This window comes from Osmerus eperlanus, chromosome 21, assembly GCF_963692335.1.
Source record: "Osmerus eperlanus chromosome 21, fOsmEpe2.1, whole genome shotgun sequence".
Taxonomy (NCBI): domain Eukaryota; kingdom Metazoa; phylum Chordata; class Actinopteri; order Osmeriformes; family Osmeridae; genus Osmerus; species Osmerus eperlanus.
In genome coordinates, this window is record NC_085038.1 from 7,029,051 (window position 1) to 7,056,182 (window position 27,132).

General features: G+C 42.2%; 1 protein-coding gene across 2 annotated transcripts in view; it reads left to right on the forward strand.

Moving 5' to 3' along the window:
• The window catches only part of gpc6a (glypican 6a), a 76,624-nt gene that overhangs the window by 42,703 nt on the left and 6,789 nt on the right, over window positions 1–27,132 (forward strand). The window contains exons 4-7 of one of the 2 annotated variants that reach the window (XM_062447050.1): window positions 6,489–6,654; window positions 17,421–17,551; window positions 18,989–19,132; window positions 20,131–20,160. In XM_062447050.1, coding sequence (XP_062303034.1) covers window positions 6,489–6,654; window positions 17,421–17,551; window positions 18,989–19,132; window positions 20,131–20,160 — 471 coding nt within the window. The remainder of the gene's footprint in view (window positions 1–6,488; window positions 6,655–17,420; window positions 17,552–18,988; window positions 19,133–20,130; window positions 20,161–27,132) is intronic. The other variant, XM_062447051.1, reaches the window with a different exon arrangement.

The following is a 27,132-nucleotide window of genomic DNA, read 5'->3' on the forward strand; positions in this document are numbered from 1 at the left end:
ATGTTTGATGGTCCCAGAGTCTGTGGAGAGCCCATTGACCTGCTCCATATGGAGGTCATCTTACCCATGGTGCTCAGCCAAGCCCCAGGCTGGATAAAGATGCACCCAGCTGAGAAACACCTTAAGATGTCTCCCTATCCCCTCTCTATATGAATCTTTCCGTCTCTTTTGAGTCTCTTCCTCACTTTTTATTTCCTGGTTTCTCTCTGTCTGACTCTTTTTCTCTTGGGTTTCTCTGTGTTCATTTCTCTTTCTCCTTTTCTCCTCCTCTACCCCCCACCCCCTCTTGCTGGCTCCTGGCGCTGCACAGCTTGCTGGGAATGCGGGCTCAGCCGCGGTGCTCCGGTGGGCAGATGGCTCCTGGCTCACAGAGGTTGGCACGTCATTGATTGCTGGACCAGAGATGCTCTTTTTTAATTAAGAACTCTCGATTGGAGAAAGAATTATTGAGGAGTGTTGGACAGGATATCAGACAACCCATGTTGTCCTTTGTAAATACATTAGGAGAGGAAATCAATGCATGCATTCAAGATGTTTTTCAAGAAACTATCTGGTGGAGATTTGGAGAAAATAACTTGATTTAGGTCACTGTCCATAGTCAGAAAGTTAGGTTTAAAGACAAGAACACTTTATTAACTTATTGTATTGCTTTGGTTTCACATTCAAAAGTGTTGAAAAAGCTATAAAGATTACGAATAATTTCTCATGCAGATGAAAAGAAGTAATGGAGACATTAAACTGTTGTTTCATCTTCCAATAAATATTAGTTTAAAAATATATTTTGTTCAAGTAACACTTTGTTAAACTTTTGTGCAGTGCAACCTTGTCAAATCTCATTGAGTTCACTATAATTATCAAGTGGTTAATGGAAGGTAAAGGTGTGACTAATAAATTATTTGGACTTCCTCATAAATCCCAGAATGAAATCTTAATAATGAGCACAGAGTGTTCATCCAAAACTCTGTCTGACTCTGTCTTTGAACCTTATTTAGAAAAGATTTAGTCATATCTGTTTATACCAAGCATCCAGGGCATGTTGTCAACACCCGTGTTGTGACATTTGTCCTCGGTGCCCTGGGTGTCCTGGCAGCCAGAAGGACCCTGTTCTAACTCTGACATGCAGGCTGGGCTGCAGACCTGCTGGGGTCAAGTATACACGGAGACAAAGCTCTGCACTGGATCCTGAAGCTATTAATGCAGAAGGAGGGGTTAGCGGCCGTAAGGATAACGAAACATGGCACTTGCATCCACAGAGGAGAAGGGGGGGCTGGGTCGGAGCTTTTAGCGCGATGCTTGTCGTGGAAAATCAACGGTGTTGTCTCACGTCCTGCCAAAAAAACTAAGTGTAGGATGACCCTGTGGCTTGCTAAGGCCAGGCGTACACTTCTGCGGGGAGTCACACGGGCTCTCGTGTGGATTTCACCTGTGCACTCACTGTCTTCTGAGGCACTCTGGCCGGGTTGCTACTGACAAGGCTCTGGCCTCTATAGGATTGTCGTTCTCTCACCGGATAGTTTCATTTGAAAAAAAAGCAGAGGAAGAGAGGGAGAAGGACAAGCAGAAAGACGCTTCCAGCCTCCCAATACTTAGTTTATAAGCAGAGTTGATGTGTTCTTGCCAACAGGCTCAACACAAATATGTCACTCAAAATTTGACTCTTTACCAGGCAATTAAGTAACTTGAAAAGTGAAGGTCTGTGTCATCTGTGTTTCATCTCTACAGTAAACTAGAAAAAGACTTTCCTTTCTTGAACAGACTGTCAAATAGTTATATTATCTCCTTGAATCAGATATTGGGTGTTTACAACTAGAAATTCAATATTACAAATATAAAAAGATGAATAACAGCTTCATTATTTATTTTATTAGAGATTTAAATATTGGAACTGTGAAATTCGCAGCTCGCTGGAATTCGTAAAAAATATACGCATGTACAATAACTCATTTAGACATGCACATTTAGATGTCTCCATCTGTGATCAAATCCTGCTCACTCGCAGTGCGGGAAAAATATCTATGATGTTGTGTGTTTTCCCGGCCAGCACTGTGTACCATACACACAATAGTAAGTGTATGTGTATTCAGTGTTGAACGTAGAAGAGTCTTGTCGAAGCAGAGAGCCAAACCTCCTGCCAGCCCCTCTCAAAGAGCTTCCTTGTGTGGCGGCCCAGTCTTTAAAGGAGGCTAAACTCCAGCTCCCATCAGGCTCATGGTGAGATTTATAGTGAGGATTCTGCTAATGCGCCACACAACTACATGACTCGCTAATTCTGAATTGGATTTATGATAGTGACTAAAGGGATGCTTAAGACCTGGTGCTTTTTTTGTTGTTGTTGTGTGGAGCGGAAGAGCTTTTTTGATGGCCTGCATTTCCACTCAAAGTCTATACCTGTAGGTGTGTATCAAGTTGTTTGCAGTGGCAGATGGCAGTCTGGCCGGTGCAGTGACAGATCAGTGATGACGGTGTGGATGCTAATAGCGCTGGAATTGAGCTGGGCCGCTGGGGCAATGTGGTGCCCTCTCGCCCGTATCCAATCCCAAAATGGGGATTCAGCATGATTCGACGCATCCTGTCTGAATAATTATGACAAAACTGGGAGATAGATTTTGGCTGGCGCAGCCGTGTTCCCTGAGGAGCGTGCTCTGTTTGGCCTTGGTGACGCAGCACACCTTCCTGTCATTTTTCACTAGTCTATCACTTGGGTGGCACAAAGCAATTTCCAGTGTCCGTAGGTAGCTTGCCGTCACTGTTGTTCCAAAAGGGAGCACACACCATATGTGCATAGACCCCTGTTTCTGTGACACGTCCGGAAATCTCACGCCCTTCTTTCTCACGGTTCTCACGGAACCGTCTTTAAAAGTCATTTTCACAACCCCAGAGAGGATTTCTCTGCATTTTATCACAGCTTCAGAGGCGTTATTATTTCCTTGAAAATGCTCTCCAATGTTTTCTTAATGATACTTGAAATCAATTAGTCAAGGCAACCTGACACTGGTAGGAAACCAAGACCGGAATCTAGGAGAAGAGGTATTTGGTCTGCAGAGGTGACTGCATTGACTTGGCTTCATCATTACAGTTTACTGTATTTTCAATCCACCATAAAGAATGCTCACCCTAGCAGTATGCATGAGTACAGGGATGGCCACCTTGTTAGACTAGACTTACTCTTTCTCCCTTTCCTCATATATGCTTGTATGCACACACAGATCCACACGTACGCACAAATCCAGGAACTGACAGAACACAAACATGCACATACACAGCACATATTTACACTATGGGCTGCACAAGTCATTTTATTTACGGCACTCAATAGCCAGATGAGAAGATTAGTGTGTGAATCTCACCACAGATCGGTTACAACACTCCCCACCTACACCCTCAGCCTGCAGTCAAACACTGTATGTGTTCACAGGATTTCTAGATTTACATTTAGTAATTTAGTAGACACTTTTATCCAGAGCGACTTTTCTCCACAGATTTTTTTTTGTCCACTGCTTTCAGGTACATTAACACTGCATGGCCGTGCCCACTAGATGTGACTGAGCTAATTCTGACCTGTCATGCAACAACAACATTGATTTGAACCAAAATCTACTAAATCCACAACATCTTAAAACGTCCTAATGTATTCAGTGAGTTGTCACTTATTCCTGTGTTCGTAATAATAGAGTGTAATTCACAGTTATGTTGATTCCACACCACTCGAGGGATATTTTTTTTATCACCTGTCCTTTTGGCAATCTGAAGTTAGATTTTTTAGGTTATTTATAGCTGGCTATGGCTTGCATTTATCATACCTAGAAATAGTTTTGAGCCTATATACATTGGTAAAAGTTTATACTTACCAGTTAATTGTCCCCACTCTCGCAATGGATAAAAAAAACTCAACAACTCATATCCCATACATCCCAAAGAAAGTGTTTATGGCATGTTTTGTTTCTCATATGACATTGAGATATTCCTTGGTGTTGGTTTTCAACATCTAGAACATTAGGATTGTGTTCTGATGGTCCCCAAGATAGAAGGAATTTATTTTGAGTAGTTTCCTACCAACAAGCTCTGGCTTGTATAATGTTATTCCAGACACATTTCATGCTTGGCCTGGAGAGCAGATTGTTTCCTATAATAAAGTTGGCAAGCTCACTGTATAAAAAAAAGCATTCGCTTTTACTAATGTCTTTTTTAATGCTTAATGTTTATGCAGAGATACCATTCCACTGAATTATGGTGGTTGTGTGTTTTTGTCTATGGTGTAAAAAAACAATGGACAATGGTAAGGGATCTGTTATATTTACAATATATTTATAGAGGCCATTAGCAGGATACACTTGACACCCATTGGAATTTTTGCAATGTTCTCCAATGAGACATTACCCGGGCCAGCCAAGTGTAATTTTGTGTGTGTGTATTTTGTCTTGTAATCATTAAAAAGAACATATACGTATATAAATATATATATATATTAGCAATTACTAAGGAATCAGATTATACACTTGTTACTTTAGGTCGAAATATATGTGTGGCACAAACTCATGTCAATTGTAATTTACTGTTTTCAATTTGAAAGCAAGGACAACCCTTCTGTATACAACCTGATTCTACATACATTGGCAACATTCGTTTCTACAACCTACATTGGCAGTTTCCGTTTACTAGTTCAGGAGATGTTCCAACTTTTAATGATTGTTGCTGGTTTTAACAACACGATTCAGAAACACATGCAGCAGAAAAAATGATGAACCACATCAATGAAGGAAAATACTGTCTTCCAAGAAGATGTCAGTAAAACAAGATTTGTAATCTAGAAAGATTTCCTATTGAGTAGAAATGAAAGTGGAGACAAGTAAAAGTACGGTACATATTTTCACGCAGCTAAATGAATCTAGTTTGTTCAAATCTCCTTTCTACTGCTTGTACTCCTTGACTGATCAAAACAAATTGCCAGAACACAGATCTGTGCATGGCATCTACTGATGAAATCAACAGCACGCCACTGTTCAAAGCCTCTTCCCTAGACAGCGGCCGATGTCACTGGCAAATTGCATGTGTCAGAACTGCGCTGTTTGATCCAGCAGCTGGTACGGAAACCTGCTTTTCTTTTCGCTCACGCACGCAGACTTGCGCACACACATGCTCGCTCACACGCAACGCTTCGCTCATGTGCACAGGATACAAATCTGTCCCTCACACATATACAGTACTGTACACTTGTACCTTCAAAGATACAGCAGTGTACGCCATCACAGTACCCGATTAAAAATCCAGGAGCAGCAGAGGCGATGGGAACAACTCGGACTTTAGCCTGACTAAAAGCTAAGTGTAATGTCTGCTCTCAAGTAGCAGCTTTCAAGGGCTACAGAGTTGTCTCCTTTTACATGATCTCTCTCTCACCCCCTTTCTATCCATCTCTTTTTGTGTGCCTCTCTTACCTCCCCACCTCACTCTTTCTTTTAATCTCCATCTTTTTCTCTCTATGTCTCCTTTCTCTCTCTCCCCACTCTCTCTTCCTATCTTTCTGCTGGTAATATAAAACACTTTTCTCTCTTTCATCTTAATGTGTTGCTGGATCACTAGACCTGGTTCTGTCTCTGTTAGAACTGTTATTGAAGGATTCTGAGAGGGGTGAGAAAGTTATCTTTTCAGCCTGGTTTTGACTGAGTCACAGAGGGAGATACTGAATCTGTGGTGATAAAAAGTGAATTTAGAAAAAATATTGGGACTGTGACACAATGTTCTCTTTCCCATTGTCTTTTTAATGTGGAGATGATTGCATTTTGTTTCTTGACTCAAGGCAGCAACACCTTTGATCTGCTCATAACAATGGCCAACAAGAATGTTTCCAACCTCTCAAAACCACTTCTTCACAAACACGCACACCACACACATGTTTAATATGTTCCTGTCAAAACTACAACCTCAACCCTGGCTGAGTCAGTCCATTAAACACACACTACTACACACACACACACACACACACACAGTAAGAAGGCACACAGGGTTTAAGTTGGACAAACTCTGAAGTCAAGCATGAATACAGGCTCTGACAGCCCAATTACCAGATGTTCCCATTGTTCTCCATCTCCATCCCTTGAAGGGAAGCAGATGTGAGACTGCTGTCACCTCTGCTCAGGCCCGGACAGAAATGCGGACGAGCGGCAGAGATGGTGCCTTCACACAGATTTAGGCTCGGCTCGCGCTGCATACCTCATCCTGTCAGATCCCCTCCTCACTGCATATGATGTCCAGCCAGCCTGTTTGTTGTCCACCTATCCCAGGAGAACAGAACATTATTAGATTGAAAAGGTTATGTTAGTGTTGTGTAAGGTTTGACTAGGATGGCTGCATTAATGTCCCTTTAAAAGAGCTGGCAATTACAACCATATTTTTTGTGAAAAAATATAGAAAAGCAAATGGAGGTGGGTCGACAACCACACAAGCAGCAGTTCTGGCTTCATCTCTTATATCTTGATCTCTGTTCTCTCCAGGTAAATGTTGCCTCCGCCTGCATCCGGGCATTGACCAAGATGCTGTACTGCCCGTACTGTGGAGGCATGCCTGGGTTGAAGCCCTGCCACAACTACTGCCATAATGTGATGAGGGGCTGTCTGGCCAACCAGGCCGACCTGGACTCTGAATGGAACCTGTTCATAAGTAAGCACTCAATACCTTACAGAGCAACCTATTCCTCTTTGATGTCAGTCTGTCTGTCTGCATTTATTGTCAGTCTGTCTGTCTATCTGTCTGTCTCTCTGTTTGTCTCTGTCCTGTCTGACTGACTCCTGTAAGTCTACCTGTCTGTCCGTCTGTTTGTCTAACTGCCTGCCGTTCTTGTCGGTCTGTCAGTTCGTCTGTCTTTGCATCCACACATGCTTTGCCAAGGCGGGGTCTTTTCTCAAAGCCTCAGTAGGATACATCGCTGTGGCGTGTTCTGTTCAGCTTTAAGGGATTTTGAGAGACAAAACTAAAATCGTATTTATGCAACCATTTCCTTTTGCTGTTTGAGATGTTGTGTAGACTGTCCCCGGAACCCTCTCATAGTGTGCAAAGCCCTGGCTCCTGCTGTTTGGGATTGATAAAGAAAGGCAGATCGTAGGCAAACACATTTTCTATGGTGTCTCAAGCTGAGCCTGGTAGTGAGTAATACTTGAGCGCATAGCTGCCATAAGCCCTCCTGTCTAATGGTTACAGAGGAGACAAATATAGCGCCACTCCCTCTTGTTCTTTTGTGGGACAAAAACGTATTTGTTATATGCTTTTTTCCCCCAAAATGGCGGGAGGAGGGTTTTTGAAGCCGGGTCCCCACAGAGGGTGTCAGACAAACAGCGCTCCTGAGCCGCCGGGCGGCGGTGTGACAGGACGGTTGGCATAAAGACAGGGAGACGAGGTGTCACTTGTTCTCTTGCGACGACACTGGCGCCTATGTTGTCTCGCAACGACGCCCACCATGCGCTAGTGACACATCTCACGACAAGGCGGACACATGTTAAAAACTTTGCATCTTGTTCAGAGGGGAGATGAAGGGAGGGCAGGGAAAGGGAAAGGGAGAAGGTAGGGGTGGAGAAGCTGTTATATGGATAAACATATTTGACAGTAATGGCCAAATCTGTTGTTGTATTAACAAGGGTATGAATCCAACTTGACAAAAACACCCTCGAGCATAGAAGTATTGTAGTGGATTTTTAATTGCGGAATACTTTTTGATTGATTTTAGAAATGGATTTTGTTTGGGTTGTATGGAGAATTGTACGGTATATCAATCAGATATGTTGGTCCCCTGGGGACATTTTGCTTGTGTGTTCCGTGAAGGATTCATTATTTGACGTCTGCTGACATATTCTATTCATTTTCTCTTGCTAAAGCTTTCCGATTCGCTTATGATGCAGCTTCAAAAAGAAATTGATTTGCCTCCTGGTGTCGAGGTCCTCCTAAAATATGTCAGTGGTCAATTTTTTACCACCGGAGCTCATCTTCCCAATATGAAGGTTTATAGATCAGCTTTGTTAGTGTTCTGTCATCTTTCTCTCCAATCATCCCCTATGAGTTGAGGGTCGCTTGGTCCTTGTCGAGCCGTAACCCTCGTTTGGCGAGTCAGTCTATGACATTTACCTGCGGCCTTCGCGCATGCTTAAATGTCACTATCAATAGCATTGATCGGAAAGACTGCGGGAGAGGGCATTCAAGGCTTGTCTTCTTAGCAGTTTAACTTGTCTGGATTCAACCTGCGGATGAATGTGAGAAGACCAGGGATAAAAGCATGGATCTGAAACGCTGCTGTCATCACAATCCCCCCAGGATCCTGAGTTTAAGACATTTTAGGTCAGCATCTTTGTTCTGATTCTTCCGGAATCAACAGGCAATCTGCTTGAACAGCAGAGACCAAGGGGACAGGCAAGTATCTAATCTCTGAAACTAAGCCTCCAGCAGCAGTGATAAGTGACCGTCTGGACCTGGGTCTCAGTGGAGGGGAAGTCCTATAATAGCTGTAACGGACAGCATTTGTCTCTCTCTGGTTCAGGCCCATATCTGGATACATCACTAAACTGTTACTTATACAGTAGAAGATCTTCTAGACTTGTAGAAGATCATTGTCTTATTACTGAATCAAAATATTCATGAAAGTGTATGTTTTGCTCAAAACGGTTCTTGTAAAATTAGGTCCCATGCGGAAAGAGTACTCAATAAATGTACAATGCATTGGTCTATTTTCACTAAACGTTTTCAAAGTATATTTGATATAAGCTACTGTGTGGTAAACATCGATATACAATACAACATCTCTAAGTTGAATGGAAGTTGAGAGCAGTCATACTGCAAGACAGAAAACATTCACTGAAATGCACCGGATGGGTCAATCTTATCTGCAAGCCTGAAATAGCGACAGTTTGAAAATGTCTTGACAAAATAACCTGTGAAGGAGCCCACTCACGCAGAAGAATAATAGTCTTTTGTCAGATGAATTGATGCTCCGTCTCTTCATCTAAGTTATTCATTTAAAAAAACTGGCCTAGTTTTCTCTCTCTCACTCTCCCTATTTCTACTTTTCTCCTAAACTACAATACATTCATTCACTTGCCATTGTGCAACAGCACTGCAAAACTTTCCACCATTTTGGACCAGTGTAATTTCAATTAGATGAAAATCTAATATATATGTTGTATATACATAGAAAATGTATTGTAGGAATATTATTTGACTAATGGCCATCATAACCAGGCAAACTTCTAATCCATCTTCTATCCAGTTTGCGTAAGAAAGTAAACCACCCATGACCTCAATGAGCATAACACCAATATTTTGATGTCACAACCATTCAGTTCAAGATTATATTTCTGGGGTAATGGGAGCAGCAGCAATCCTCAACATGTGTTTCTGCAAACATATTTCTGGCTTTAGACATGTAGCTATGCTGTTACCACCACATCATAGGTTTAACTAGACATGCATATACAAATGGGAAAATCAACCTAAAATGAGCTTCTGTGGTACTGTACCTTGCTTCAGTTTGGATAGCATCAAGTGTCATGTGTTTTACATCTTTAATCAAACCCTCATGTAACACATTGCTTCTAATTCCAGTACATTTGTACATGGTCATTGTATAGAATATTGTATCTTACTATGATTTTTTGGGCCAGCTGCTTGGCTGTAAAGAAGTGTCACTGACAATGTGCATGGACATTCATTATTTTTGTGTGTGTGTGTGTGTGTGTGTGTGTGTGTGTGTGTATGCGTGTGTGTGGGTGTGAGAGGACTGCCTGGGAGGATTCATGATTTTGCTGATGAGTGACACCAGACCATCAGTCACATGCCCTCATGACAAATGCCCTCAGCTCAGTATTATGACCGACACATCATTATCATTTTTCTTGTCAGCACCTTGTTGGGAAAATCCAGGGAGAGGTAGAGAGAGATGACTGGTAAAGTGTAATTATACGTGTGTGCCCTACTACAGTACCTCCACAAAGTCACACACTAAAAGTGAAAGAGCAAGTTATCGTCAGGTTTTCGGGAACTTTAACGTATGACTTAGTTCCTGCTTGTATGACATCGATGGACAAGGAAAAAATTATTCATGCAAAGTAAAAGTTCCCAGTTCTCCATTATTGAATTTCTTTTCCTAGCTGCTCCTTCATTATTCTGGCTAATTAAGATTTAGCTCTGTGTTGTCCTCTGTTCAGTCCTTTGTCACCACAGTGTAAGCGATCCGCATTGATTTTATTTGCTCATTTCTTTTTAATTGCATGGCTTGTGTCTCAGTGTAACCAAACCTCCCCACAACCTCCCGATTCATGAGAATTCTAGATGATATCCCCCGCTGTCCTCTGAGGAACTGCTGGTACGCAGGGGGATACTGTTTTATGGTACTGAGCCTGTCCAGATTTCATTCCCCACTGTTGGCTGTATTGTCCCAGATGAGTGTTAAGGTGAGTGTGTTCCACCTATTCCCTCTCAGACTCTTTGGGTTATAACTTCCCTACATCCACTCCTTTTCAGACTTTGCAGTTGTCACACAACCCCCCCCCCCCCCCCCCCCCGATCTTGAGCATTGGACTACTTAAATAAAACTGTGGTCAATATAAAACCCACTTATGAAGCCACTTAGACCCTCCATCTGTCAGGAGGGTGACAGATCTTTATCTCTGAGAGAACAGCAAGTCTCGGGTGGTGTCAGTGACACGTATGACAGGTACAAACAAGCCGGTCGTCTCCTGCCTGTCAGACAGCTCAGCGCTGGATGAGTTCCTCAAAACAGGATCCTCACAGTCTCACTCTGGTTTCCTCTAATCTCTTCTGGCATACGCAGGAGCATCGAAGCTGCTTATCTACATGTGTGGGAGGGCTGTCTGTATGACTCTTGACTATTGCTCTCTCTCTCTTTGTCTCTTTTCACATACACACACACACATACGTAAATACAGACACACTCACGCATGATTCCTAATATTTCCAGCTCCTCGTGATTCACTCTTAAGCTGCAGCATCAGGACTACATCAGGAGACAAACCAGGAGCACGTGTTTCCTCCAACCACAACAACACACGCAACTCGAACACTTCATTAGCTCCATGTAACTGCGTTACTGAAGTTGCTTTAGCCTCATCAGTTTGCTTAAGCTCAAGTGAATCCAGTCACTTATATGCTCTTAAAATACTCAGAACCAGTCAAGAATCAGATTCATCAACAGGCAATTATAGTTCCCTACACCCTCAAGCTGGGCTCCCGGCTGCATCTTCCCCCTCCTGTGGTTTTACAGAATTGGATATGACCAGAGTTGCCTCTAGGGAAAAGCATGCTTTTACTGCAAGGACTGAATGGAGAGAGCAGACAGGCCTTTGGAGATATTCTTCATTTGTGGTCATCAGTGTTGTAGGAGTTTGGTTTGGTGAACTGTCTGGTGGCAGCATGGAGATTTTAGATACTACTGTATGTGGTGCGTTGAGAATTGAGGATAGGATATCTCTTCTGAAGGCAACATAATGTGTATGCACAATGTGAAGACTGAATATGGAAACAACCTAAAGTGTTAATTTTGTTTAATTGTACTGTCAATTTTCACAACTGTCAAATAATTCTGACACTGAAACAAGTTCACAATCCAGCATATTTTATAACTCAATTGATTGAGAGGTCTCAAACACCCTATGATGATGCATACTGTATAATCAGGAGCTTTTAGAAGCTCTCGAGGAGCCATTATGTGATTTACAATGGAGGTCCACATCTGAATAAAAATGTATTTTAGTAGGCTTAGAAGGCTGTGACCTATTGATGGCTCATTCTGAAGAACCATTCAAAGAGTCAGACGTGAAAGACTTGTGCAGACCATGAAGTAAACATACTGGATTGATGTCTTGGAGCTATTATGTGTGCCATCACATATTTTCTCTGTAATCATACAAAGCACAGATTCTCGATAGATATTATATTTCAATGCTAAAGCAATCCTAACAGATTCCAAGATTGACTGTGGTTGGAGTATTGTAAACGGTTTCTATAAGAGATGGCCATGTGTTCTGTTTTCTCTATTGTGTTTCACATAGCCTACATTTAGGTAGTTATGCATGTTTTGCAACTGTGTTTCATGCCAGTTAGATTATAGTGTTCTCAGTGGTGATGAAAGCTTTCAGACCAAACATCACATATGAATGTCACTAAATAGCCATTATAGCAATCTGCAAATGTACAGGTCAATTCAGTACTAGATTATTTAGTAAATGTAAATTAAAGGTACATGTAGGTTGTAAATTCTTTATGGGTATGTCATTAGCCAATATGACTGTACCAACATAGACTTCAGACATTAAGTATTTGAAGGCTAAAATCACCTTGTTTTTGACCGGGTGTTATTTGTAACATAAATGAGTTGTAACATTTGCAATTCCTCCAGACAGGAGGGTAGAACAATGTGATTCACGGTATGCTCAATTTAGTCATGTGCTCCACTGATACTGTGAGACTGTCAGTTATAATGTAAAAAAAAATCAGATTTTGAGGAAAGACAGTCATTTTGTTTGACCTTTTTTGGGGTGATTGCATCAACAGCAGTGTAGTTCCATTCACCAAACAGGTTTATAATCAAATTGTGCACAGATACTTGGTGCAAGTTAGCAATGGAAATGTTTGAGCTGAAATAGAAGCTAATTAATTCTGACACGAGTGAGGATTGGTTGTAACACCTTGTGATTTTTTTTTATAAATAACCCTGAGAAAAATGGAAATACTTAAAGAGAAGGTTCAAAAGCATTCAGGGCATCTTGGAGCATAAGTATATTATTCACGACACAAAAAGAAAAATTGCCCTCCCTGACAAAAGCAGTGGAAAGAAGCAAACCCAAACAAAGCATGCTGAGCAACAACAACAAAATGTCCAGCCCAATAACAAAGACAAAACTAATTGTTATACATGGCAATGGTGCCATGGACAATGTTGTCGTGGACTTAATAAAGGTGTTCAATGACGTACCATGGTGTAAATGCACAAACATTTCACTACTTGTATTTTCAAGAAAATACAATGCTTTCAAATGTTTATTTATAACCACACCATTTTATAAAGGTCAAATGTAGTGTTTGAACATTTTGAACGCAATATTATAGACAATCTCGTTGAAACTAACAAGGATAAAAGTGTCACAACTACCCTTGGTGTGCCCAATAGGTTTTTGAGTGTGTGAAGAGGGAACGTAAAAGGGCTCTCCTGCTGCTTTCCCTTTTGGATTTAGCATGTGACAGGAAGTGACACAAAGACGCAACCATTCCATTACAACATTGTACTTTCTTACTTGTCATCTATAAATAGTTTTCTTGCTATTTGTTCCAATCTCAAAGTGTGAAGTCAGCTGTCCAATTAGACCAGACTACAGTCCTCACCAAAAGCTTAATCCTCCCAAAGCTTTCATTGTCAAAAAAAAGATTATTGTAAATGAAGCAATCCTCTGCACTTCCAGTCAGAACTTAATTAGGTTTATTTGAAAAATAGAAGTTTTGGGCAATTAACATACAGTATCTTTGTAGAAATATTTGTTATTCTTATTCAGAATTGCAGGAAAAAAGGGATTTGTGTAAATCACTACACTTACACCGATACTGAGATAGGTGAACACTCCTCAGAGGCATTCTCTTTCATGAATTCACCTGATAGATGATTGTTCAAGAGGGGTTGGTGAAGACTGTCTCTGTCTGTCTCTCTTTGTCTTTCATAAAGGACACTTTGCCCAGGTGTTTCTGAGAGCATATTGAAGCCATCTAAATTAAACTTCCTCTACACTTCAAGCGAATAAAGTTCAAGGATGAAATATGAGTAATTGTTGTTTTCCATACAACTGCTAGGAATGTCCCTTTCCTAATTAAGATGCTCCCATAATTTTAAATAATTCAGACTAATTATTCCTACAGGCGTCCAACATCCTCCCACGTGTATGTTTGCACATCCACAGACTGACAACAAACAAGCATATTCACGCCTGTTGTGCTTGTGTCTGCCAAGAGAAGCCTGAATACAATGATTCTACATTTCTTTTGGTGTTTTCTTTAGAAATTCCATATACAGAAATAAAAATATATATACTAAGTGAAGACAGTAATAGACTGAGTTTGTTGCTAATAAATTAGTGATTTTTGTCAATAATAAACATTTGAGTTAAAAAAAATATATATTTTTTTATTTTTTAACATTTTAGCAGATTTAGAGTTTAGACGTGGGAAAGGATTTTAGTGGAACATTTCCCTATGGGCTGTTTTGATAATCAATGGTTTCCAAACCACCTTTGCCTTAAAAGCACATGAAAAGCCAGTTTGTTCCTCCATACTACACGAAGGTCAGCTGTATGTTTTTCTCTCTCTTTACCAAAGCATTCCTTCCATAGTCTGTTGACATGGGCGTCCAGATGAATTTCAACAGACTCTATTAGTGTAAGTCTAACTGTCCCTCTGATTAAATCCGACCAAAGCAAATATGGCCGAACAAGACCTTACTGTCTCGCACCTGCCTTCATACAAAGACATCTTTTTACTCTTTTACACGTCTCAGAAAAATGTGTCAGGGTTACGGTCAGAAATCTTTCCAACAGTAAATATTTTTTTCATGTTATGGGGATAAAAGTACAGTATGTACATTATTTATTTGTTTTCTGTCGAAGGAATAATGAATAGATTTGAATACAAAATCGAAGTTTGATTGTCAGCTAGCAGGGTTCTGCTGTTGCACATCTTTCTAAAAAGAAACAGAGTACAACATATAAATAGAAATGCAAGGATGGGATATTGTTAAACAACTGTGGAAATAACTGTGGAAATGTGGTAGCCACATGCTTGGTTATAACGTAACACTGCAATTGATCTTGATAACCACATTCTTCATTCATTTGGGGGCAATACAGGACAGCCTGTGGTTGCTCACTTGCCATTCCTGGTTAATGAAAGGAATTGGCCCATGTGTCCGGCCTACAGTGGTATCACTGCTGAGATAATATCTAGGATATAGGGGTTTTACAGACACATGCATGCTGGGAAATAAATACCTGCTTTATCTACAACCTCAGTGAGGGCGGAAAATGTGCCATCTGTCTAAATCGGATAAATAACCTTTTTCATCTTAATGCTGTAGATTGTATTTATTCATTCAGCATTTGGATATCTCTAACAGATCAAATGGGTTCTGACAGTGAACCAGAGAAGATCATGGCAATGCAGCATTTATATTTATATTATTATTATATTCATATTATTTATATTTTTCAAACCTGCTTTTGTTTCTGGATTGTCTGCTTTATCTTACTGTGCACAGCAAAGAGAACATACAGGAGCATTCCTATTTTCTTTCCCCCAACACTGTGCAGTCTAGGAGACAGAGTCATTTGGGTTTACCTTTGCCTCCCTGAGTTTAATGATTTATGGTAAGAAGGAGTTTCTCATTAAAGCACTTCTCATCAGCGACCTTCCATTTTTCCGCTCCATGTTCCCAAATGTGACCGCCCTGGCAAAGTTATTTAAGCATAGAGAAATAACCCTCTCCTCTCGCAATTTTAGCAGTTGCCTCATACTCAGTCTCCATAAAATATTCATTAAGCTAAATGAAAAATAGTTACTCTGAACTCAATTGACGATTGATGTAGTACCATTTATGTCTTTGGATCTTGTATGGCAGAGTAATGGGAGCTGCACCTGTAGCTTGGCCCTGGCTGAGGCAAATTCCTTGGAGGCCTTAAACCGTAGCAGCTTTGCTTTCCTACTGTACTATACCACACACATGCATTGACAAACATGTGCATTTGCACTCATCCACACAGCAGGTACAGTACTCTTATCTGTCCCTCTCACATGCACTTCCACACAGCTGCTGAAGACTTCACAGGCCTCAGGTTGGGCCTCTGTGATGACCTCCAACCAGCTCCTGATGGAATTCTAACCAAGTATCACAACCAATTTAAAGCTGCAGAGTAAACAAACAGAGTTTCTCTTCAAAGGCAGGACCACTAACAGAGAGGGGCAGGAGACGAGAGCCAGGCAGCAGCTCTATTACCAAGGCTGTGTTGTTCTATGGAGCTACAGAAGCTACCTAGACAAAACAATGACAACAACAAAGAGACAACCATAGGACTATTTTATAGACAACTGTTGAGTTTTGGGGGAGTTTGAACCTTTTGATATAGAAACTCAGTTAAATGTGGCTCATGCATCTGGTTAAATCATCATTATACTGTTTGTATAATGCAGGAACACACTAAAGGAGTTTCATTCATCAGCAGTATTTCCTACAGTACTGGCCTCCTACCCTCTACAGCAGGTAGACAGGTAGGCATTCCTTCTAGCCGTTCAGCTGACACATAATCTTTTCTTCCCCTCTAATTAACACTCCAGTCCTAGGTCTTCACATCGCTTTCACCCCTTCCTCCTCTTTAATGAAACTCAGTTGCTCATGCCTCTCTCTCTTTTCCCTCTCCCTCCCTCCCTCCCTCCCTCCCTCCCTCTCTCTCTCTCTCTCTCTCTCTCTCTCTCTCTCTCTCTCTCTCTCTCTCTCTCCACCACCCCAACCACCATTGTACAGGCTTTTTTATGATATTTTGCAGAGACAAGACAAAGCTCTTAATGAAAAGATCAAATACCTTTTTCACCTCCCCAACTTTTCCAGAACCAGTTAGATCAATATCGCCATTCCAACCAGAGTAATAGGTTCTGTATGAACACAGATTAATAACACATTGTTTTAATGAAAACGAAAAGCTGGAACAGGCGAGTCATCTGTCTTCAGTATTGATCGGCGCCAGGGCTCATCCACAGTAATTTGGTCCTTGTGTCTGATGTACTGACGCCTACTCTTCCTGTCCTTGCCCTTTACGAGTTCTCACAGTTACCCAACACTTCCTCAAATACACTATTAGACACCTGGTGAAGGGATGTGTATTACCAGACAGAAGGCTGGAGAACAGTGTGCACTCTTGTGGTTGCTCTTGTTGGATACAAAGCGGGGTGGAGGGATTTTGGGATCCAGGCTGTTTGTGGCTGTGTTGCATTTTGTGTGGATGTCACCTTCTGTCTTTGTCTGTATTCATAAATATTAGTAGTTAAAATACATGTGATATGGAAAGCTTATTTACATCACAATTGTAACTGCTCTCGAATAAAGTATCAGGTTAGTATTTGTTGTTTACATACATATAAGGGATTTATTGGCTATTTTTATTTGATATAATTTGATTACATTTGCTTCTGATATATGCATATCAGCTATATACTCATTTGTAAATTAAATTTATTGAATTTATCTTCGTCATGGACTGACAGCAGGCGACTGATGAGTTACAATAAGAAAGGATACTGTGTGTGTGTGTGTGTCATTGCAGCTTTGTGAGTACAGCTGCGTGTGTGTGTACATTCATGCGTTTCTCTGAGCTGATGTGCCCTCTGTGTTGTGACAGATGCCATGTTGTTGGTAGCAGACAGGCTGGAGGGACCCTTTAACATTGAGGCGGTCATGGAGCCAATCGATCTCAAGATCTCAGAGGCCATCATGACCATGCAAGATAACAGCATGCAGGTTTCAGCCAAGGTAAAGTTGAAATCCATATCATTTGGTGTGAATATCTCTGGATGAGACACCTTAAAACAGTGTGTATTTTGACATGGTCCACTCAGTGTTTTTAGCTCGACGGAAGTTAAAAGGAATTGGTTGTGCAGAATCCCAAAAATCACCAATGTTTGTCTTTGGTATTCCACTATGCCACAGTAACCGAGCCCAGTAAATCACATGGATATAAAGATAAAACATCAACATAATTAGAAGAATCAACGTTTACTGTTCTCAGGCGATCATCCGATTGGCACTCTGTCTTGTTTGACAACACATAGAGACACTAGAAAACTGCAAACATATTGCCAACCTTTATAGAATGAAATGTTTAAAGCAAGAGGGACGCTGGAGGGAAAACCTTTTTCAGAGAAAGAAACGGGCCTCCCGGTTTCACAAGAGCTTTAAATGTGGTTGAATCTTGGTCAATGTGCTATGGTGATAGTTCTCTGAATCCCTGTCTATCTCCCTCATGGAGAACCACACGGAAGTGAACTTGAAATAGAGGCAGCTTGCCTCTCCGTCTTCCAACCACTCCAGCAGCAAGCACAGACAGAGCTGCCCTCGTTGTGTATGCGCCTCGCCATCTGAAAGAGACCGCCTGCAAACATTTTCTGAGATTGCAATCGTTGCACCGCTCTGTAACATGGCCCTATCTAGTCCTTACACAATCATGCCGGTTGAGGAGAATGCGTCAGCTGCTGCCATATTGAGATTCAAAGCTGAATGGCTTCATCCCCGTAGCCGCCCACTGCCGTGGAAATCAGCTTGCTTATGCGGCGTACAGAATGGCTGCCTTGTAATCATTGTGAGGTATAGGTGGGTGCTGGTGAGAAGACAGCTTCCTGTCACGCTACACATTAAAGTGCTCAATCATCATGAGGACCAGGGGCCAGCATTGGTGACCAGGGAGGACTGGAGCTTGAAGAAGAGGAGCTACACAGTGTCTCCAGCCTTTGTTTTTCTGCTGTAGCCAGGCAACGAACACTAACTAGATACTAATTTCTCCATCTCTAATTCCCCTGAACAAGGTGTTAATTGTGTACATTTTCACAAGCAGCTGGAGCGAAAATGTTGTTGAAAATTACTGAACTACAGTTAACTCTATAAAGACACCATAACAGATGTAGTCATATTAATTCAAGTTATTTTCCTCATTATACTTTTCTAACCACTAATTGTTGAACTTCTTTGAAAAGTGTTAGAAAGTGTTAGAAAAGGTGAAACCGTATGGAATTGTATATAGCTATTTATTTTCTGCAAGAATCTTGAGAATGCACACAGAATACTAGAATACATCACGTGCAATCTCTTTCTCTCCCTCAGAATTGTAGCTTTCCCTTCAAGTAAGGTAACTGTAGCTAACAGCGCTTCACTGTGGTAATTGGGCATGGTATTTCTTTCCCGGATCGTTTCCAGGTTTTCCAAGGATGCGGTCAGCCGAAACCTTCCGGAATGGGCAGGTCTGCCCGTGGCATCTCAGACGTGTTCAATGCCCGCTTCAGACCCTACAGTCCTGAGGAGAGGCCCACCACAGCTGCAGGCACCAGCCTGGACAGACTGGTGAGGGAGAGGGCAGAGAGGAGAGGCACAGGGGAGTACCCTGGGGGAGGGGCACAGGGGAGGGAAGACGGGGTCTTAAAGATGGCTTTGACAATGTAACGGTAAGTTAGCTAGAAGCAAGCATATGTAACAGGAAAACTACCCTAAGAAGCTTGACAATGTCAGCTTCCATTACTGGACAGCTCATAACTGGATGTCCCTCAAAATAAAGAAAGTTCCTCTCAAGTTCCACAATCTCCAGGGCAGTTTTGTAGCTGTGAAAACAACCCCCGTCATTACAAGGTGTACAATACACTATATTGCCAAAAGTTTTCGCTCGTCTGCCGTCACACGCATATGAACGTGAGTGACATCCCATTCTTAAACCATAGGAATTAATATGATGTTGGCCCACCCTTTGCAGCTATAACAGCTTCAACTTTTCTAGGAAGGCTTTCCACAAGGTTTAGGAGTGTGTTTATGGTATTTTTTGCTGCAGTTACCCAAGAAGCCTACCATCCCAAGACACACCTCCCTTGATTGCACTCACACATCAACAGCCACAGACGTTGCATGTAAACCAAACAATCACATACAGTATTGTACGGATCCAGTATTTTCACATCAGCAAAACTGTAAAGGTAGATTTCATTCAGATAGTTGGGAGGGATCCTTTTGATGCCGTGTGAGAGGTGCTTCCTCTCCCCAGTGAGGAGACAGGGGGATTGAACATCTCAGCAGCACTATTTATCAGATGCTCTGTCGCCTATTGGATTCCTGACTAATGCACATATATCACATTCTGCTGCCTGTATGCCTAATGTCTCCCTCTCTTTCATCTTTCTCTTACTCGCTCTCTCTGTTTTTTCTTGTTACTGCCTATTATCTCTCTATCTCTGCAACTCTCTCTCTATCTCTCTCCCTCTCTCTCTCTCTCTCTCTCTCTCTCTCTCTCTCTCTCTCTCTCTATTTGTTCTATTAAAGTCCTCTGTTCTCTGTTGTTTTCTTGCTGCTCCCAGAGGATAGTGTGGAGGACAATGCAACACAGCGTAAGCCTTCCATTCCTGCTCTCCCTTTCCATCCTTCCCTCAATCATATTGTGGAGTTTTAAACATCCTCTTACTAGTCTCTCTCCACTCTCTGTTTCCACTCATTTTAGCATGACTTAAAGTGAAATGTGGAACTCTGTGATGTACTGTGTTGTTGTAGTGCTGCAGGAAACAGCCTATAGAGCATTTTTGGTTTGTGTTTATCTACAGTAGGATGTTTAATTCTTCCAATGCTAGTTTTTTCTTTCTTTTTATAGTGGTAACTGATTGACTTTCTTTTGAATATATTATATATTTGTGGCAAAGACTTTTCATCCTGTAAGGAGTGAAGTTGAATGAGGCACAGTCATATTGAACTTCTTCAGTTCATATTTAATAACCCATGATTAGTGCAGCACCAGCCTCCCTATTTCCACGCCTCATCTCCCTATCTCACATTACAGTTCACACTTTTATTTCTAATTTCTCATGGAAATTAATGAGATGTGTTCAAATGTTTCTGTTCCTGATTGAAAAAAAAGAAATGTGATTGGTTAACAGGAAAGCCTTTCTGGTTGAAAACATCTACTTGATGTCTCTATATCCAGAGTGCACTGTAAGCCTGTTCAACTGCCAATTATGACCGCCAGTAGCCACCGCCGAAACATTAAAAACCATGAGACGTTCCATCAGATGGTTTAAGTTACAGGCCTAATGGAGCCCAAGCATTTCGTCTTCCCTTCTTCTCGCTCCCTCAAAGCCACAATTACTGTGCAGACCAGTGGATCCAGTGAAAGACTGGTCAGGCATTCAAAAAAGCTTTGTGTGTTAGGGGGGCTGCTATCTGGCACAATCAGCTGATGTTTTTGCTACAGCCTCAACCACTATGGGATGAGAGGCTGCGGGGATTTATTTTTTGTGGCCACTCGTTTTACAATGTGCTGGCAAGGAGGAAAAAACACTTAAAATGTCATTCTTATGGGGTCTGGGGAGCTTTCCTGACAGATTATTACACTTATAAAACATAATTATCTCCTAGGCAGAGACACTTTTAGCTAAGAGAGTTGTCTTGTTACTGTAAAATCTACCTCAGAACTAACATCAGTACAGGCAAACTTGAACTCACCTGAAGTAAGATGACCATGATCCACTAGTTTTTATTGTATCAGTATAGTGTTTAAACACAGGTGTTGCTGAGATAGCTGTTCAGGTGTCACTCATTGGTTGCATATTGTGCACTTCACTGTGTTCCCCACTCTTTTTCTATAATGACACACTGTAGGCTTTTATTGCAGACCTCCTGTCAAGGGTTTTATGTTTGAAAGGATGGCACAACCAGCATTGTTATTCATTGCCACTTGATAAATTAATCAAATGTAATTGAACTCTGCTTCTCTCATGGTCTCTGGGACAGAGAGCCTGGGGCTGCTGATGCATCCTAATAACTCCTCTCCTCTCTTCACCTCCTCTCGTCACCTCCTTCCTCCTCTCCTCTCCTATCATTAGCATATGTACATCAGCTCCTCAGTCCCAGAGCAGGAGCAGCACCTCTTACCATTCCACCCATGTCCTCCTTCCTTCCAGCAGCAAATCCACACATTAATCCCTGCCAGCCAGCTCACTGGTGCTCCTCCCTATCTGCCTTTGTAGATGGACCCCTATCCTCTTTCTGAACTCCTCATTGCTCTTCAATGAGACACTGGGCACCCTCGACGAATTCTCCAGTCCATCTTGCTCCGTAATCTTCCCCTCGACATCGATTTTGTTCAATCATTCATCTCCTCGAGATCACCTGTACCCCTCATACCCTCCCTCCCGTCCATCACACTGCTCTGTGGTGCATTCTGCTTTCTGGATCCTTCTAGTGTGGTGGTGGTGGTGGTGGTGGTGCACTGGGCAGAATGAGAGTTCTTCCAAGGGTGAAATCGCCGTTGATAATCTGTGGAAAGATAATACTGTCTGGTGAGAGTGGGCAAAATATCAGTTGGCTGTCCTCACCATTCCATCTGCACCTACCTTAGAGGCGACTGATAGAGTACAGTACCTTTGGAAGGCTTGGATACCTCATGAATAGATTTGTCTTGTGAGGAATAATGCACTTCAATAATGCACTTCATGGTATAGATGTGGATGTCTAGTGGGGGCAATTTGGAACCATGCTCTGCTGATCAACCCTGTGATGTGTACTTTGTATAATGGTAGGTGTTTGGGGTCATTGAAGAAGGAAGTTTGGGTTTGAATAACTTTGGGTTGACTGCCGTCTTCCGACATCTGTTAGTGCTGCTTTCTTTTCCATCTTGTATTTTGACCCCTGGAGACAAGATGCAAATGTATGAAATCTCCATCTGCGCTTAAATTAGATAGTCATCAGTAAGTTGAGTCTTAATGTGATGGAACTTCACAGAAGGTCTGAATGTCTCCTTTATCTTCTTATTTTTATGGAGATAAGATTACAAGAAGTAGCCTACTCCAGAAAGGGATGGGAAGGTGAATGCCAAATGTGGCTTCCAGCCTACTATAATACAGTATATTATATATATATTATACTAAAATAAAGTATACAGTATAATTGGATCCCATGCATACCATGTATAGTTTGGTCTAGTTACCAGAGCTAAACATGTTTGTGCCAGTGTGTGGAGGTAAAAAAAAGAAAGAATTGGTGCACAACCTACGGGCAATAGAGGAAATCAAGCAGACAAAGGGCATTTCTGTCACTTGCCCTCATAATCTGTGGTGACATCCTGAGACCTATTGGAGTCAGTTACTGCAGGGCTGACCCCTCTGTTCTCCACTTTTGTGATTTTCTCCATGAATAATAAATACCTGGCAGGCTCTCAGCTGCTCGGTCCTCCCTGACTGCTTTCATGTGCTTGTGTCTGGGCACCTCTGGGAAGACTTCAGCTAGGAGGGCTGCTGTGCTCTCACATTGTATGTTGATTTTGCATGATATAGGTTGACATTTTACAGGCTTTCTTGTCTTCCTCCCATCAGAAGCCTAGCAGGATGCAGTGGAATCATCCGGCCTTTAATGTAGGAAATTGTATTTTCACTCAAGCCCAGTTTGGTTGCTGTGGTGTGCAACAGCTTTCCTAAGAAGCTGCTATCTGTGAGCGGTTGCCACTACATTAACAGCAACTTTTGATGAGTGATGTCAGCTGGGGGGGTTTTCCCAGGATTAAATATCCCAGTTTTTTTATATTGTTTTCATTTTGTTCCTGTCCTAGAAATGACCACAGCTTATCAGCTATACAAACTGCAAACACACTTTCTATGTTCCTCACAATGTTATTTAAAGCTATTTTCTAATGGAAATATATATTTAAATACACCTGTTAGAATTGCAGTAGTAGAAGTTGTAATAGCAGTACTGTAGTTGTGGTAGTGAAAGTAATAGCAGTGGTAGTAATAGTGGTACTGTAGTTGTGGGAGTAGTAGTACTGATGGCAATAGTAGTACTGTAATAGTAGTAGTAGTTGTAGTAGCAGTAGTGGTAGTATCAGTACTGCAGTAATGGTAGTAGTAGGATCAGTACTGCAGTAATGGTAGTAGTAGGATCAGTACTGCAGTAATGGTAGTAGTAGGATCAGTACTGCAGTAATGGTAGTAGTAGGATCAGTACTGCAGTAATGGTAGTAGTAGGATCAGTACTGCAGTAGTAGTAGGTGTAGCAGCAGTAATGGTACTGTAGTAGTGGTAGTAGCAGTGTTGGTAGTTATGTTATGATTCTGCACAACACAAATAATGCTATGGTTACGTGTGGGTAGTTTTGCACTTCAAAGCATTTTCTTAAATGATATGAGGAGTCTCATTAAGCTGTATGTCTGGTTCCTGCCAGCTCCCACTGACAGGTACTAAATAGGGAGTCATCTGAGCATTTCCCATACTGCATCCTGTTGTGATCACATTACAGACACTGGCAGGCAGTGAGGGACAACATGCAGATAGCACTAAAAAGTCTGCCTGTGTGTGTGTATGTTTATGTGGATGTGTGTGTGTCGGTGGAGGGAAGGGGTCATTACCGACCGGTCTTGTGTCAGCCAGTTCACCTGCATTTTCATCAGGCAATGACTAAACCGTCTGGGGTCCTGCAACATGAGCACTGTCTGGTCCTGGGCTCACCAGCTGATGAAATGTATACTGTACATTCAGTGGAGACAAGCCAAGACATATTTCAGTTGCAATCCTCAGACCTGTCTCGCTAAAGATAGCAGGCCCAAATCGTAAACAACATCACAACTTTGATCGTGATACTAAATGTCCACTATCCTGTTAAGTGCACAGGGAGTCATTTGGTAGGACTGCCGAAAGTGCGCAGGACTGGTTACGCCTCGTAGCGTCAGCCCAGATCAGCGTGTTCTCAGCTCTAATTAGACAACAAGAAGAGGCCAGTTTGTTTACGACTCTCCTCATTTGACGTTAAACTGCGCTATGTTGTGGACCAAAGACGTGGACGTGCTGCGTTCCTCACAGCAAAGTACAATCAGAGGAGGATGACGCTGGTGTAATCCCCAGTCCAATTAGCCTGATCCACTCCCCCATCAGTCCGGACTTGTAATCTTCATCTGCATGAAACAAGAGCTTCAGTGAACTTGGACTTCCCTTGAGGGACTCGAGGCAGAGTTAAGATAAAAAGAGGGGGAGGGAGAGTACTGTGGGGAATGGTGTGCGCCAGAGAAAGTGAGAAATAGAGAATAAGTAGTGTATGCGTGTGTACGTATAACTGGCTGTGAAAGAAAGAAAGAAAGAAAGAGAAAAAGAAAGTACTGAAATTGTACTTCCCTTAGAGTGCAAGCAGAGTTGAAAAGAGATGAGAGAAAAATATAATTCGAAGAAGACCCTGTAATAAAGGAGGGAGAGAAACAGCAAACGTGCAGAGGTACAGTAGAGCAGCAGCTGTGACACATCTCTCTCAGAGACTGGCCCTAGGCCTGTCCTGTCTCTAGCTCTGAAACGGTCAGGTCAGGTTTAAAGCAGTTGTTCATCCCCTGGTTCCACAGTCAAAGCCCCGCTAGTTATTTGATGTGGGAGATGTCTGAGGCACCTCAGCCAAGCCTAATGAGGAAGGCCGAGTCAACATTAACATGCAATGCTGGGAGGCGCCCAGCATGCTCTTGTGGATCAACAGCCATTTGACATCACTTTTAAAAGTGAAATCTCTCCGGGGGTTTATGAATTGGGAAGACGAGGATCTGTATGAATAGGAACTTTAAACGCCACCGACATACTGTGAGCAAAAGAGCTAAATGGATTTAGAAAACAACAGTGTTTTTATCAAACAGCTTTGAAATGGATGTAGGATTGAAAGGCATGCACTCTTCTTTGTGCATTCCACTTTCACAAGGCTCCAAGACTTTAATGTTTGGTGCTAGACGTCAAGCTGAGGCTTGCTGAGCAGTGCACACAGTTACGGGCTTGCACTAGTGAGATGGGTTACACTGGTACCCATACCTCCAAGTCAGTGAGACAGCAATCTCATCTCAGATTGATGATGGTTCCTCATGCCCAAAAACAACATCAATATACAGTTGAATAGCATTATCCGAATATCCTATTGAAATCATGTCTTGGGTGGTATTGTGATTGAAGTTGGTTCCTGTTGTATATCAAAATCCCACTGAATAATTCCTGTAAGCACAAATGGTATAAACAAGATCCTTACAGTATGTTGTTCCTATATTCGGTATTAGTAGTTACTCTGAACTCCCTTGGTGCTTGCATCAGTTACACCAACTTGCACTGTCTTCAGGGGACAGGCATCCCCAGCCATTAAGTCTAAAGTACCAGAATAAGTAACTCCCATCCAGGGGACCTGGCTCTCAGCTCACTAAGAGCTGATTACATCTCAAGGGTCTAACCAAAGCTATACCATAAGGATTATACTGTTCAGGTTTCTCAATCCCACAGAATAGCAACTGATGAATTGGTCTGTATGTCCGGATAGTAGGATAGATATTGGCGGCCATACATATTTCACACACTGTATCAGTGTCTGTGTGTGTGTGTGTGTGTGTGTGTGTGTGTGTGTGTGTGTGTGTGTGTGTGTGTGTGTGTGTGTGCGTGTGTGTGTGGGGGGGTGTGTGTGGGTGTGCGTGTGCGTGTGTGTGGGGAGGGTGGGGGTGTGGGGGGGGGGATGTGGGTGTGTGTGGGTGTGTGTGCTGACGGGTGTGTTGATTAGTCATGATTGTTTTCAAGAGAGAAGAATTGAAAAAGTAGTATCAATTATAGCAACATGGCTGTTAACAGTTAACAACCATTTCAGACAGATCTGCCAGTTCATGACAATGAAACACGACACACCATACTCCTACTGTGACTAGAAAGTGCCCACTGCTTATGAAAAATTCAGTCCGCAAATCTGTGTAATGCGCTTACCTCTCATGATTCCCCTGAGGAAGGCTTGGCCCTGAGCAGCAGTATACGACAGCACCCACAAGGGTTACCCACTGAGAAACACAGGGGCCCTGGAGGACTAGCTCCATCTAATGCACCTCCAGCACTGTGGAGGTAATGACTATTCACACCACTGTCTGCCATTCCCTGCCTAGGGCACACACAGACACGCGCACATACACACACTCATACAGATTCATAGGCAGTGTCGACGGGGGCCTCGGTCTTAGTAATCCCCCTTACCCAGTGTGGCGTGTGTGTGAATGTGTGTGCGTCACTGCCAGCTATTGTAGTACTGAAATGGGGGACTGAGCTATGTTGGTAATGAACTCTTAACTCCACTGCAGTTCTCCTGGCTGCACCTCAAGTGCTCCTGTTCTATCCCTAGTAAGCTCACAATGCATTATCCTTTCATGGGTATGAATTTTGATTGACATTTGAATAAAGCGTGCATATTTTTGTTTTATGTTGTCAGATCCCGGTCACTCTCTCTCTCTCTCTCTCTCTCTCTCTCTCTCTCTCTCTCTCTCTCTCTCTCTCTCTCTCTCTCTCTCTCTCTCTCTCTCTCTCTCTCTCTCTCTCTCTCTCTGAGGTGCAGCA